The 15,511-nt window shown below is 49.6% G+C and overlaps 1 protein-coding gene and 1 long non-coding RNA gene across 3 annotated transcripts; one reads left to right on the forward strand and one right to left on the reverse strand.

Annotated features, from left to right (window-relative positions):
• Positions 1-3,014: 3,014 nt before the first annotated feature.
• On the forward strand, positions 3,015-14,806 carry AGMAT (agmatinase (putative)). 2 transcript variants are annotated; one of them, XM_015118853.3, is made up of 7 exons: positions 3,015-3,400; positions 4,747-4,949; positions 7,974-8,022; positions 9,065-9,260; positions 10,272-10,451; positions 13,282-13,366; positions 14,414-14,806. In XM_015118853.3, the coding sequence occupies exons 1-7, from the start codon at positions 3,129-3,131 to the stop codon at positions 14,485-14,487; spliced, it is 1,059 nt and encodes a 352-aa protein (XP_014974339.1). In that variant the 5' UTR covers positions 3,015-3,128; the 3' UTR covers positions 14,488-14,806. The 2 variants fall into 2 exon arrangements, with proteins under 2 accessions (XP_014974339.1, XP_014974409.1); XM_015118923.3 differs by lacking the exon at positions 4,747-4,949 and adding an exon at positions 8,674-8,735 and having other exon boundaries at positions 3,020-3,400.
• Positions 8,640-10,322, reverse strand: LOC114674065 (uncharacterized). The gene is made up of 2 exons (XR_003725029.2): positions 10,131-10,322; positions 8,640-8,805 (listed from the first exon to the last, which is right to left on the reverse strand). It is a non-coding gene; the product is annotated as an uncharacterized LOC114674065 (long non-coding RNA).
• Positions 14,807-15,511: the final 705 nt, after the last annotated feature.

Consider the following 15,511-nt stretch of genomic DNA (forward strand, 5'->3'; position numbering starts at 1 on the left):
TTGCAGCTTTGCCTCCCTGGGCTCGTGATCCTCCCATCTCAGCCTTCTGAGTAGCTGGGACTACAGTTGTACACCACCATGCCTGGGTAATATTTGTATTCTTTGTAGAGACAGGATTTCCCCATGTTGCCCAGGCTGGTCTCAAACTCCTGAACTCAAGCCATCTGCCTGCCTCGGTCTCCCAAAGTGCTAGGATTACGGGCATGAGCCACCGCACCCAGCGAGACCCTATTTCTACAAAAAATACAAAAATTAGCTGGGCATAGTGGCGTGCACCTGTAGTCCTAGCTACTCAGGAGGCTGAGGCAGAAGGATTGCTCAAGCCCAGGAGGTGGAGGCTGCAGTGAGCTATGACTGCACCACTGCACCACAGCCTTCATGACAGAGCGACACTTCTATCTCCCTTAAAAAAAAAAAAAAAAAAAAAGGCCAGGCACAGTGGCTCATGCCTGTAATCCCAGCATTTTGGGAGGCTCAGGCGGGTGGATCACGAGGTCAGGAGATCGAGACTATCCTGGCCAACATGGTGAAACCCTGTCTTTACTAAAAATACAAAAAATTAGCCGGGCGTGGTGGCGGGCGCCTGTAGTCCCAGCTACTTGGGAGGCTGAGGCAGGAGAATGGCGTGAACCCGGGAGGCAGAGCTTGCAGTGAGGTGAGATCACGCCACTGGACTCCAGCCTGGGTGACAGAGCGAGACTCCGTCTCAAAAAAAAAAAAAAAAAAAAAAAGAGTTCAAGGTGTTTTGAGTGTGGGCTTCTACTGAACATTGGACATGTGGGGCTGAGGGCCGGGGTGGAGCATTCAAGGCAGACAGAAAAGCATGAACAAAGGAAAGGAGGCAAGAAAGTAGGACTGAGGCAGCTGACCATGGGCTGGAGGAACAAGCCTGTGGAGCTGCAGGAGCTGCAGAAGGGGGAACACAGTTAGGAAGGATTGGCTCCAGGAGGTATTACCGGGCAGGCATGTGTATGGTGATACTAGTGAGAGTGAGATCAGCTGGAAAGCTGGAGGTGGCAAGGCCTGGACCAGAGTAGCAGCAGAGGAAATGAGCAGAAGGCTTGGGTGCAGGAAACCATCAGGACTTCTTAAATTTGTGGGCATAGGGCAGGATCAAAGACAGGGAGGTGGAAAGTCGCTGGCTGAACTTGCAGCCCTCCCCAGGTGCTGTCAAACATCCAGGTGGGGGTTAGAAACTGGTCGCCTGGAGCTCATCGCTGGGATCTGGGCTTGTGGTTGACCTGCCTATGGGTGAAAATCATCACCTCCATATGAAAAAGGATTGCCAGCCGAGAAGGAGCCACCAAGGTGGAAGGAGACCAGGGGAGACCTAGTCAAGAGGCCGCCTGAGGAACATTTCAAGGAGAGGGTGCTCAGCAGTGGTGGACGATGGGGAGACCTCACTGGAGCGCCTGGCACATAGTAGACACTCAATAAATATGTGTGAGCTGAATGAAAGAAAAACCAGGAGTAAGAACATGATACATTCAGGACAAGCAACACGAAAGAAACAGCAGTTGAATTTGGGAGTCAAGAGAATAACAGACCCTTTAAGTGCCATAAGGGAGAAAAAAAAGGAAAAAAAAAAAAGATTAACTGAGAGATTGTTGTATTTGTTCCAGAAAAAGGCTGGGACCTGCTCCAAGGCCAACACTGAGCGCTGATTATTGACCATTAGGAAACTCTGCCCTGATCTGCAGGGTGGAGGCCGGAGTGGTGTGGGGTTTGTTGTGCGACCTTTGTGTAGAGGTTACCACTTAATGCAAACGGGAGCCTTTTCCATTCAATCTCAATAGCTAGAGATCAGAAAAATATAATATATATAATACCGCTAAATGGCTCACATAATTCCATTACAAATCACTTCTTTCTTTCCCCAGCGTTTTTCTTTCCCCTTAGAAATAGAGAGAATGTAGCAGGCTCTCTGATACTGTGACCTTCCCTACAGCTTGCCTTTAAGTCCTTTTTTAACAAGGTTATTTAAAAAGACTTTACTGGCCAGGCAGGATAGCTCATGCCTGTAGTCCCAACTACTCGGGAGGCTAAGGTGAGAGGATCCCCTGAGCCCAGCAGTTTGAGGCTGCAGTCACGGGACTCGCCACTGCACTCCGGCCTGAGCAGCAGAGCAAGACCCTGTCTCAAAATAACGAACTAGATAGCTAGCTAGCTAAGTAGCTAACTAACTAACTAACTAACTAACTAACTAACTAACTTTACTGCTTCTTGAGACTCCTATCCCTGGACATTTAAAAATACATTATTTTTTTAAAAAAATGCATTTCCTATTTTTCTGGCTTAGAGAAAGATCTTTTTCCTTCACATCTTTCTGGCTTTAAAAATATTACTCTGGGGTGGCTGCTGTAGCTCACACCTGTAATCCCAGCACTTTGGGAGGCCAAGGTTGGAGCATCACTTGAGTCCAGAAGTTCGAGACTAGTCTGGGCAACATAGTGAGATCGTATCTATAAAAACAAACAAGGCCGGGTGCGGTGGCTCAGGCCTGTAATCCCAGCACTTTGGGATGCCGAGACGGTTGGATCATGAGGTCAGGAGATCGAGACCACCCTGGCTAACACGGTGAAACCCTGTCTCTACTAAAAATACAAAAAAATTAGCCGGGCATGGTGACAGGTGCCTGTAGTCCCAGCTACTCGGGAGGCTGAGGCAGGAGAATGGCATGAACCCGGGAGGTGGAGTTCTCAGTGAGCTGAGATGGCGCCACTGCACTCCAGCCTGGGTGACAGAGCGAGATTCCGTCTCAAACAAAACAAAACAAAACAAAACAAAACAAACAAACAAACCCAAAATTACTCTGAATGGGAGAAGAGGTTGCTGAAGGCCACAGTGGGGAGCAGGGCGCAGACACCCCTGGCACAGTGCCGGCCAGTGGGCGCCCCCAGCCTGACTCTATTTACCAGAGGCCAGAGGCTGAAGTCCAGAGGGGTTGAGGGGAAAGCACGGCCGGTCCCTGGGCCCTTCCCCCGCCTTGATCCCAGGGCGCCCCTGACCTTTGAGCCGGCTCAGGCTCCGGCTCCGGCGCGTGCACATTCGCCTCGCCTTTCGGGACCAGCCAGATCGTGGCGGCCTCGCGGGCTGTCTGGTTGGTGAGGTCGGGGCCGCGCGCGGCAATGCTGCGGCTGCTGGCGTCCGGCTGCGCCCGGGGGCCGGGGCCCGGCGTGGGCGCGCGTCCTGTTGTAGGGCTCTGCCACCCCGGGCTCCGCCAGAGCCGCCAGGCTTCCGACGCGCCCCGGAACCAGCCCCCCAGCCCCGAGGTGGTGGCCCGGTCGGTGGGCGTCTGCTCCATGATGCGCCTGCCGGTGCAGACCTCCCCCGAGGGGCTGGACGCTGCCTTCATCGGGGTGCCCCTGGATACTGGGACCTCTAACCGGCCTGGGGCGAGGTAAGGCCTAAAGGGCGGGGGCCGGGGACACGTGGAGGGACTGTTTGATGGCTGTCGGGCATGGAAAGCACCGGGACAGGCGCCCCTGCTGGCCTCGGGTCGAGTTGGAAGCTGGTGGCCGGTTCCAAAATACCCCTTATGGTTTGAAATGGTTGAGTTCCCTGGACCCTCAACAAGCGACCCCCAGGGCTCAACATGGGCGTGGCCTCCCACATCTTAGTGTCATAATTGGTCAAGAAGGGATTTTGGCTTGCCCGGTGGCTCATGCCTGTAATCCCAGCACTTTGGGAGGCCGAGGCGGGCGGATCACGAGGTCAGGAGTTTGAGACCATCCTGGCCAACATGGTGAAACCCTGCCTCTACAAAGGTACAAAAAAAAAAAAAAAAAAAAAAAAAAAAAGCCGGGTGTGGTCGCGCAGGCCTGTAATCCCAGCTGCTCAGGAGGCTAAGGCAGGAGAATCGCTTGAACCGGGGAGGCGGAGGTTGCAGTGAGCTGAGATCGTGCCACTGCACTACAGCCTGGAGAACAGAGTGAGACTCCGTCTCAAAAAAGAAAAGAAAAAAAAAAAAGAAAAAAAGAAAAAAAAAAAAGAAAAAAAGAAAAAAAAAGAAGGGATTCTGAAGCCTGAACTTTCTGTGTCCCTATCCTGGGGCCTTGCTGGGATGGCTGCTGTGGATTCCTCTCTTCTCCCCAGCTTACAGTGGCAGGTGACATTGCATTTGAGAGCAGAAACTGGCTGCCCCTTCCCCAAATCTCTAGATGTCACCTGACTCAAGAAATGCTCAAATGAAGGCAGTTTTCCTAGGATCAAGTCGGAGGAGGCAAAATTCATTTTCCTAATTATTGAACATCAGCAATTTCTGCTTCAGCTCAGCAACACTATATCTGACTGCCCTGATCTGAATTATGAAAGCCAGCACTTTAAATGTCTCCTAAGTGCAAGGTGCTTTGCATAGACTACCTCATTTAATTCTTACTACGGTGCAAGGTAAATATTTTACGGATTAGCAAACTGAGACTCAGGTAGATCATGAAATTGGCTAATGCCATTTAGTACACTTTAGTCTCTTCAATATATCGCCTAGATCCGTGATTCTCAAGTGGGGCGGTTTTGCACTCAGGGGACATTTGGCAATATCTGGAGGCATTTTTGGTTGTTACACCTTGGAGGAAGGGTGCTCCTGGCACCTAGTGAGTACAGGCCAGGGATGCTGCTAAACATTCCATTATGCAGTACTGCAACATGGAATCATCTGGTCCCAAATTGCTGAGGCTGAGAAGCCCTGGCCTAAGCAGAGCCTGAAATCTCTGCAGAGGGCTGATAGGACGATTCTTCCTTCGGCAGATTCGGACCTCGCCGCATCCGGGAAGAATCAGTGATGCTTCGGACAGTCAATCCTAGCACGGGGGCCCTCCCCTTCCAGTCCCTCATGGTTGCAGACCTAGGCGATGTGAATGTCAATCTTTACAACCTTCAGGACAGCTGCCGGCGAATTCAAGAGGCCTATGAGAAAATTGTAGCAGCTGGCTGTATTCCTCTGACCTTGGGTAATGTCAGTCTGCAAGAGCCAGAGTAGTTCCCTGCACTCAGGGTTTATTTATCAGGGGCTTGAGTACAGCTACTTCTCCCCTGCAAGCCACTGCATATGTGGAGACAGTAGGAAAGACAGCATTGTAATTCATTTATTTTAATCCCTGGGGAGAGAATATTTCACTTGTGCGTGCGTGTGTGTGTGTGTGTGACAGTGTCACTCTGTTACCCAGGCTGGAGTGTAGTGGTGCAATCTCAGCACATTGCAACCTCCACTTCCCGGGTTCAAGTGATTCTCCTGCCTCAGCCTCCCACGTAGCTGGGATTACAGGCACCCACCACCATGCCTGGCTAATTTTTGTATTTTTGATAGAGTCGGGGTTTTGCCATGTTGGCCAGGCTGGTCTTGAACTCCTGACCTCAAGCCATCCGCCCACCTTGGCCTCCCAAAGTGCTGGGATTACAGGTGTGAGCCACTGCGCCCGGCCAAGATGATGTTTCTAATGACTATTTGCAAGGAGAACTGCAAAGAGGGTGTTTTTGTCCTGCTCAGGATCTACATCAACCTATAGGGCAGCTTTCCCCTTATTCTCACCCCTGACCCACTCTCACTTTTTCTCTTGTTCACAAATACTTAAAATGACAGGGATCTTTTCCTAAATATCCAGATTCATTTTTGCCAAATTAGAGAGAGAGCCTAGCCTGCATGGCATAGTGGGAGGAGTGTAGTTTCCGGATGGCATGGTTTGAAGTCTCAGCTGCACTTCTCCCTAGCAATGTTGCTGTATGTCGTGCTTGATGCTTCACGCCCTCACCTGTAAGATGGGAACAATCACAATAACACCTACTTCACCGCATGGTGTGAGGGGCATATAATGAAAGTACACATGAAATGCCTACATGGCATATCTTTTTTTTTTTTTAGACAGAATTTTGCTCTTGTTGCCCAGGCTGGAGTGCAATGGCACAATCTCAGCTCACTGCAACCTCCGCCTCCCGGATTCAAGCAATTCTCCTGTCTCAGCCTCCTGAATAGCTGGGACTACAGGCACCCGCCACCATGGCCGGCTAATTTTTGTATTTTCAGTAGAGACGGGGTTTCATCATATTGGTCAGGCTGGTCTCGAATTCCTGACCTCAGGTGATCTACCCTCCTTGGCCTCCCAAAATGTTGGGATTACAGGCGTGAGCCACCACGCCCGACCTATGCATGGCATATCTTAAGCTTCAATAAATGTTAGCTATTATTATTATCAGAAAGAATACTTTCCTAGATCTGTGCTGTCCAATAGGGTAGCCACTAGCCACATGTGGCTACTTAAATTCTATTTTTTCTTTTTGAGACAGAGTTTTGCTCTTGTTGCCCAGCTTGGCTCACTGCAACCTCCACCTCCCAGGTTCAAGCAATTCTCCTGCCTCAGCCTCCTGAATAGCTGGGATTACAGGTGCGTGCCACGATGCCCAGCTAATTTTTTGTATTTTTAGTAGAAACAGGGTTTCACCATGTTGGCAAGGCTGGTCTCGAACTCCTGACCTCAGGTGATCCGCCCGCCTCAGCCTCCCCAAATGCTGGGATTACAGGCATGAGCCACCGCGCCTGGCCTAAATTTAAATTAATTAAAATAAAATACTCAGTTTCTGAGTCATATTAGCTATATGTATGTCACATGTGTGTCACATGTGGAGAGTGGCTACCATATGGGCCAGTGCAGATAGAACATTCTCATCATGATAGACGTTTCTATTGAACAGAGCTATTTTAGGCATTTTCTTAGAATACGCTGCAAAGGCAATTCCTAAAGTAGCTCTTGTCTAATTTCCTCTTTTATTTATTTAGTTTTGAGTCAGGGTCTCACTCTGTCACCCAGACTGGAGTGCAGTGGCGCCGTCATGGCTCGCTGCAACCTTGTCCTCCCTGGGCTCAGGTGACCCTTCCACTCCAGCTTCCTGAGTAGCTGGGTCTACAGGAGTTTGCCACCATGCCCGGCTAATTTTTGTATTTTTTGCAGAGATGGGGTCTTAATGTGTTGCCCAGGTGGACCTTGAATTCCTGGGCTCAGGCAATCTGCTTGTCTTGGCCTCCCAAAGTGTTGGGATTACAGGTGTGAGCCACTGCGCCTGGCCTATTTTTACTTTTACTTTTTAGAGACATGGTCTTGCTATGTTGCCCAGGCTGGTCTCAAACTCCTAGACTCAAGCTATTTATTTATTTATTTATTTTTGAGATGGAGTTTCACCCTTGTTGCCTAGGCTGGAGTGCAATGGCATGATCTCGGCTCACCGCAACCTCTGCCTCCTGGGTTCAAGTGATTCTCCTGCCTCAGCCTCCGGAGTAGCTGGGATTACAGGCATGCGCTACCACCCCCGGGGTTTCTTCATGTTGGTCAGGCTGGTCTTGAACTCCCAACATCAGGTGACCTGCCCGCCTTGGCCTCCCAAAGTGCTGGGATTACAGGCATAAACCACTGTGCCCGGCAAGCTACTCATATTTTTGAGATCGTGTCTTACTCTGTCGCCCAGGCTGGAGTGCAGTGGCACGATCACAGCTTACTGCAGCCTTGACCTCCCAGGTTCATTAAGCAGCCCACCATTCAATAAGATCTTATTGTAGCTGTGGTTATAGCTCCCCAGTCTGAAAAGGTGAAAATTGGGTTAAGATTATTCAGCTGGGCAAGGTGGCTCATGCCTGTAATCCCAGCACTTTGGGAGGCCGAGGCAAGTGGATCACTTGAGGTCAGGAGTTTGAGACCAGCCTGACCAACATGGTGAAATTAACTCTCTACTAAAAATACAAAATTAGCCAGGTATGGTGGTGCACACCTGTAATCCCAGCTACTCGGGAGGCTGAGGCAGGAGAATCGCTCGAACCTGTGAGGCAGAGGTTGCAGTGAGCCGAGATTGCACCATTGAACTCCAGCCTGCGCAATAGTTAGAGCAAAACTACATCGCAAAAAAAAAAAAAAAAAAAAAAAAAAAAAAAAGATTATTCTATGTAATCCTCCAATTCACTTTTCACACGTCTTTCTTCTTCCTCTTTGCAGGTGGAGATCACACAATCACGTATCCCATATTGCAAGCGATGGCAAAAAAGTAAGTCCCAAATGGCTTGGCCCAGCAAGGTTTCAAAAGCCAGAAGCCAGGGACTGAGTTGTTTGCTGTTAGGTGGCATTAGGTGACTGCTGCTGGCTCAGGTTATGAGCTGCTTCTGGGGATCAAAATTAAGGTTGAGCTCCAGGCGTCTCTGTCAGTCACCAGCTAGAAGCCAAGACAACTTATTATTAACACTTCTGGCCACCCTCCCTTGCCCTAGATCTGTCCTGGTATGTGTGCTCAGCATTTTCAACTTGCCTCTGCTTTTGGAAGATGAGCCTCTAGTGAAATACACAACCTCAGTTAACTTCAGTTTCTGTTTTGCTTCAAGGGCCAAAAACAAACACTGACAGGAACAATGGTGGAGCTTGCTGAGAGGCCCTTGTTTCCTCCTAAAAGGGCACCTTTCCCAGACAATCAAAAGACTGATTTGCCAGTAGTGGAAGTCTACCCGGGGTTGGCCGACTTTGGCTAATTTAGTTTGAGAAAGAGACAGAAGGACCGAGGTGGAGGGTGGCAGCTCCAGAATGTGTCTATGGAAGCACATGTGGGTGGCATTCTGGTTGGAGGTGGGTGGGTGCAGGTCTTTGCTCAAAGCTACATTTATTTCTCACGGATTTGGATCATACGTTTATTTTGGGTGACTGGCAGGGGTTGATGGAGGTTATGGAGAGAGCTGGATTGAAGCTTCCTCTTCCTCGGTCGGAGAAAGGGTATGTCTTGGTTTAGTTGAGCCTTCAGCCAAGCTCGCCTGTGCCACCACCCTTGATTCTCATCCTGTCTCTAAATTAAGCATATTCTGGGTGTTAGGTGTGGGTGGCAGCCAAAACATGTCTATTTCCTGCCTGACTGCTGTGAGTTTATTGTTCTTCTGAGATGTTAAGTGATCTCAAGAAGACAGGAACCAGTTGCAAGGCAGAAAATGGATGCCAGGTCTCCCCTTTGTGGCTGTGAATCGTCACCAAGTATTGGTGGCCTGAAGGGTGGCTGTGCTAGGGCCCCACAGGGAGGGTTGGCTTCTGAGCTGCCCTGTTGTCATCAGGCATGGCCCAGTGGGGCTGCTGCATGTGGACGCGCACACGGACACGGCCGACGAGGCCCTAGGAGAGAAGCTCTACCACGGGGCGCCCTTCCGCCGGTGTGTGGATGAGGGTCTCCTGGACTGTAAGCGGGTGGCGCAGATTGGCATCCGGGGCTATTCCACAACGTTGGATCCCTACAGATACAACCGGAGCCAGGTGACAGACCGAATGCCCCCCACCCCTGCCCCCCAAAATGCCTTCCTCTCCATTGCCTCACCCGTGGCAACCAGGGGTTCAGCAGGGGCTTTGCTAATCAAGTCTGAAAGCAGGGATAAAAGGCTGAGTTTGCATCCTCAGGGGCATACGGAGCACAGGAGTGAGGAGGTTGGTTTATGGGCCACGGGAAGTCTATCGCTGGGGTGGGGAGACAAGCAGAAATCGACCCACCCCTTTGGAGGGTGCTGGCTTAGAAGAGGGGAGGAGGCTGGGCGCGGTGGCTCACGCCTGTAATCCCAGCACTTTGGGAGGCTGAGGTGGGCGGATCACCTGAGGTCAGGAGTTCGAGACCAGCCTGGCCAACACGGTGAAACCCCGTCTCTATTGAAAATACAAAAATTAGCCGGGCCTGGTGGCACGCATCTGTAATCCCAGCTACTTGGGAGGCTGAGGCAGGAGAATTGCTTGAACCTGCGAGGCGGAGGTTGCAGTGAGCCGAGATCGTGCCACGGCACTCCAGCCAGGGCGACAGAGTGAGACTTCGTCTCAAAAAAAAAAAAAAAAAAAAAAGAGGGGAGGAGGTCTGGACCCAAGAGGAGTTGCCACCTTCTTAGTTCTGGTCCTCATACCCTCTAGGCAGAACAGCTCTCAGGTACACATGTGTGACAAGACCCCATGGGAAAGACTTGGCCAAATCCCTTGCTTTTAGAATGTGCCAAGGCCAGTCTTCTGGACAGAGCAATTCAGAAGGTGCTAGCGTGAGCTGCTGAGTTTCCCACTCTTGCTTTAGCAGAGCTTCCCTCTGACCCCAAATCCATCAGTCAGCTTTGACCCTGCTTCCTTACCACTCATTGTCCCTCCCTTCCTCACCTGGAAAATAGGATGATAGTTCCCTCCTCACGGAGATGGAGGGTCAAGTGTGATGTGCACATAGAGCTGAGCAAGGGGCTGGCAAACAGGAAGCGCCCTGTAAATGCTGCCAGGCAGAAGCCTCAGTCCCTGTCTCCACAGGGCTTCCGGGTAGTTCTGGCTGAAGACTGCTGGATGAAGTCGCTGGTTCCTCTGATGGCAGAAGTCAGGCAGCAGATGGGAGGCAAACCCATTTATATCAGCTTTGATATTGACGCTCTGGATCCTGCCTATGCCCCAGGGACAGGGACACCTGAAATTGCTGGTCTCACTCCTGGTCAGGTAAGGAGACTCCAGTGAAGATTCCTGGGGGTGGAGATACTTAACACCCATTTTCCTGGGCCTTGAAGCAAATCTTTAGGAATCAGGATAGGATTTTTGTTTGTTTGAGATGGAGTCTCACTCTGTCGCCCAGGATAGAGTGCAGCTGCACGATCTCGGCTCACTGCAACCTCCGCCTCCCAGGTTCAAGTGATTCTTCTGCCTCAGCCTCCGGAGTAGCTGGGATTACAGGCACATGCCACTACACCTGGCTAATTTTTGTATTTTTAGTAGAGATGGGGTTTCACTATGTTGGTCAGGCTGGTCTCAAACTCCTGACCTCGTGATCCACCCACCTCAGCCTCCCAGTGCTGGGATTACCAGTGTGAGCCACCGTGCACGGCTGCCAAGACAGGATCTTAAGAGCAGAGCACCTAGGCCTTTACTGTTCTCCAGGGTGAGGATAAGTTTGAATACTCTCTTACTGAAGGGTGATTGATTTTAGCAAGGGCCTTCGTTTCCTATCTGGGATGTAATAGTCCTTTATTTCATCCTTTATTTGCTCTTCCTGCCTTCAGTTCATCTGTCACAAGAACAACAGTTCATGGGAACAACATTAATAGTATCCTCTCTTAAGAACACTAAACTTGGCCAGGTGTCGTGGCTCATGCCTGGAATCCCAGCTCTTTGGGAGGCCGAGGTGGGTGGATCACAAGGTCAGGAGTTTGAGACCAGCATGGCCAAGATGGTGAAACCCTGTCTCTATTAAAAGTGCAAAAATTAGGCCGGGCGCGGTGGCTCAAGCCTGTAATCCCAGCACTTTGGGAGGCCGAGATGGGCGGATCACGAGGTCAGAAGATCAAGACCATCCTGGCTAACACAGTGAAACCCTGTCTCTACTAAAAAATACAAAAAACTAGCCGCCGGGCGAGGTGGCAGGTGCCTGTAGTCCCAGCTACTTGGGAGGCTGAGGCAGGAGAATGGCGTAAACCCAGGAGGCAGAGCTTGCAGTGAGCTGAGATCCGGCCACTGCACTCCAGCCTGGGCGACAGAGCAAGACTCTGTCTCAAAAAAAAAAAAAAAAAAAAAAAAAAAAAAAAAAAGAAAAGTGCAAAAATTAGCTGGGCGCAGTGGCAGGCGCCTGTAATCCCAGCTACTTGGGAGGCTGAGGCAGGAGAATTACTTGAACCCTGGAGGCAGAGGTTGCAGTGAGCTGAGATCGTGCCACTGCACTCCAGCCTGGGCAACAGAGCAAGACTCCACCTCAAAAAAATCCAAACAAACAAAAACACTAAACTTGGCCGGGGCAGTGGCTCACACCTGTAATCCCAGCACTTTGGGAGGCCGAGGCACGAGGCGGGTGCATCACCTGAGGTCAGGAGTTTGAGACAAGTCTAACATGGAGAAACCCCATCTCTACTAAAAATACGAAATTAACCGGGTGTGGTGGTGCATGCCTGTAATTCCAGCTACTTGGGAGGATGGGGCAGGAGAATCACCTGAACCTGGGAGGCTGAGGTTGTGGTGAGCCGAGATTGTGCCATTGCACTCCAGTCTGGGCAACAGGAGCGAAACTCCGTCTCAAAACAAACAAAAACACTAAACTTATCTTTTTAGGGTTAAATTTAAATAAAAGTGCATACAATGGGCCAGGTGCAGTGGCTCAGGGAGTAACCTCAGCACTTTGGGAGGCCAGGGTGGATGGATCGTTTGAGCCCAGGAGTTTGAGCCCAGTCTGGGCAACATAGTGAGATCCCACCTTTACTAAAAATAAAAATAAAAATTAGTCTGGTGTGCTAGTGTGCACCTGTAGTCCCAGCTACTAGGGAGGGTCGGGTAGGAGGATCAGTTGACTTTGGCAGGTCAAGCCTTCAGTGAGCCATGGTCACACCACTGCACTACAGCCTGGGTGACAGAGACCCTGTCTCAAAAATAAATAAATAAATAAATAAATAAATAAAATGCATGCGATGGCATACCTACCTACCAAAGTAGCTCAAGAATTTTAGACACACCCAAATAAAGCTCCAATAATGTGTGCAGGGAGTAAATGCACGGAGGCAGAATGGTTATGACTAGAAGCTCCCCGAGGGCAGGACCTACGTATTGTTCCCTACCTTGTCCTTGGAGTCTACAACAGTGCCTGATACATACAAATAGTAGGCACTCAAAGACATTTGAGAGTAAATGAAGGAAGACTGCTTAAACCTAATCAAGTACCTTACATCCTCTAACATCTTAAAGGAGGGTGGCCGTAACTCTGTCTCTTGAAATGGCTATAACCATCCTCTCTTCTCATGAGGGATTTCTGAAACACATTCCTCATCCCTCTGCTTAGCAACCTTCTGGGCTTTTCACCTGCAGGATGGAAACCCTTTCAGACAAGGTCACTCTCTTCCCATTAGTCTCCCTCACTTATTCTGTCTTCTGGCCACATCTCACCACCTGAACTTTTTCCATCTTGGTGCCTTTGCCTGTGTTTTTCCCCCTGCCTGGCCTATCCCTTGAACTGGGTATTTCCACCTTGGGGAAGCCTTACCCACCTCTCCAGGCTGTTACCTGTGCTGATACCATTCTGGGCTTGCTTTTCTTGAAGCCCTTGGTGCACGACATTCAAACGATTGGTTTCCTTGTCTCCATCACCACACCATGCAGCCCTCAGGAGCAGGGACTGTGTACGCATTATCTGTGCCTCTGGGAGGCCTGCCAGTGTGCCTGGCAGTCAAGAAATGTTTATGGAGGGAAAGCCAATTCCAAGCCAAAGGGTGGCGTGTGCTGGGAAAAGCTCTGCTGGGTGCTTTTCACTGTAAATGATTACCACTGTGGACAACTCAGTCTTGATCTTGAATAGGCTCTGGAGATCATCCGGGGTTGTCAAGGCCTGAACGTGGTGGGCTGTGATCTCGTCGAAGTTTCACCACCGTATGATCTTTCTGGTGAGTAAGCAAGAAGACTGTGATCCATGGGCAGCTGGCAGCTTAAATTACATGAAGCTAGTTAATAAGCAGAAAATGGGGCTGGGCATGGTGGCTCATGCCTGTAATCCCAGCACTTTGGGAGGCTGAGGTGGGCAGATCACCTCAGGTCAGGAGTTCAAGACCAGCCTTGCCAACATGGCGAAACCCCGTCACTACTGAAGATACAAAAATTAGCCAGGTGTGGTGGCACACACCTGTAATCCCAGGTACTCGGGAGGCTGAGGCAGGAGAATCGCTTGAACCCGGGAGGCGGAGGTTGCAGTGAGCTGAGATTGCGCCACTACACTCTAGCCTGGGTGACAGAGCGAGACTCCATCTCAAAAAAAAAAAAAAGAGAAAAAGAAAGAAAATGGATGAGTCCCTTATATGACTCGGGGAAGTGGCTGAGCATGTCCATGGTGAAGAAAACACACCTATTACTGCACACCTTACAAATGTGAGCTCATTAACCCTAACAAAACCCCTAGGAGGTAGCTAAGTATTATTAGCTTGCCCACCAATCAGCAGAAGAGAAAGAAACCAGCCTGCAGTCTAGTGACAGAGTGGCCCAGTCCCCTTCTCCTTTGACGTTTCATTGCAAAGTGAATTCTAAAGCATAAATAATGTATGTTAATATTTATCACGTAGGAACTTAGCTGGTTAAGATCTTGGAAGCAGATGCCATCCCAATAATTTTAATGTTGACAAGCTTATGGAGTTAGGCCTATCGACCTCAGAGGGTAGATAATATATACAGTACACATCATTGTTATAGGTTCTCCTTTGGGAAAAATCTGTTCTCAGGGTAAACAAAGAACTTTGTGAATTTTAAAATATGATTTCCAAATGATGCTTGGTGGAGGCAGAGGGCCCGGGCCGAGTGTTCACAGCTGGTGGGCGCCCTAGAGGGGTATACAAGACAGGGCTCTGGAAAAGGAGGCACAAGGGAAGAAAGCTGAGGAGTCCCAAGGCTTGGCTCAGGGGGTGGTCTGCAGGGTATTCATGTCAGGTTTTACTTCTTCGTAGGGAACACAGCCCTGCTGGCGGCTAACCTGCTGTTTGAGATGCTGTGTGCTCTCCCCAAAGTGACAACCGTCTGAGTCTTGTGCTCTTCAAGACAAAACAGATTGCATCGCTGACAAGTTCTCAAGAAGAACTTATGAGTAAGCAGTCTGAGAACTAAAGAGTTGATGCCAAGAAAACTTTCTGCTGAAAGTGTCATTGCTGGCTGTGAAATCGGGGTATTCAGTAGAACTCTCACCCAAACAGCAATATTTCTAAGGAACTTGGATTAATTGGAAAAAAGAGTACTTGTACTGTTTTTTTTCCCTTTGATGAAAGATGGAGGATAAAGGGGAAGTGTGGAGAATTTCTTTTATCTAAACATTAGAAACATGAAATTAAAAAAAAACTATGAAATAATACTGTATAAGCATTCCATATTTCTATATCTTATTTATTTATTTTGAGAGAGTTTTGCTCTTGTCACCCAGGCTGGAGTGCAATGGCATGATCTCGGTTCATTGCAACCTCCACCTCCCGAGTTCAAGCGATTCTCCTGCCTCAGCCTCCTGAGGAGCTGGGATTACAGGCGCCCACCACCATACCTGGCTAATTTTTGTATTTTTAGTAGAGATGGAGTTTCACTACATTGGCCAGGCTGGTCTCGAACTCCTGACCTAAGGTGATCCACCCGCCTCAGCCTCCTAAAGTGCTGGGATTACAGGCGTGGGCCACTGCGCCCAGCTGCTTTTAAAAATTTTGATGATCTGCTTCTTAAGAGTATTGAGTATCTTCCTTTAAAATATAGCTCCTCCTCGGACGCTGCAGTGAGCTGAGATCACACCACTACACTCCAGCCTGGGTGACAGGGCAAGACTCCATCTCAAAAAAAAAAAAAAAGAAAAACAGCTCCTCCTATCCTCCTATGAGGTGCTTAGGGCTGCATCTTGGTTTTAGGACCACTATGAATGTTAACTAAAAAGTATAAAATAACACGGAGAGCCCAGTGAAGAAACTTCTTGCTCAGAAGCCTAGAAGGGTACACACAATGTTTTCTAAACTAGAAAACCTAAGGCCGGACATGGTGGCTCATGCCTGTAATCCCAGCACTTTGCAGGGCTG

The sequence above is a fragment of the Macaca mulatta genome, chromosome 1 (assembly GCF_049350105.2).
Source record: "Macaca mulatta isolate MMU2019108-1 chromosome 1, T2T-MMU8v2.0, whole genome shotgun sequence".
Lineage (NCBI taxonomy): Eukaryota > Metazoa > Chordata > Mammalia > Primates > Cercopithecidae > Macaca > Macaca mulatta.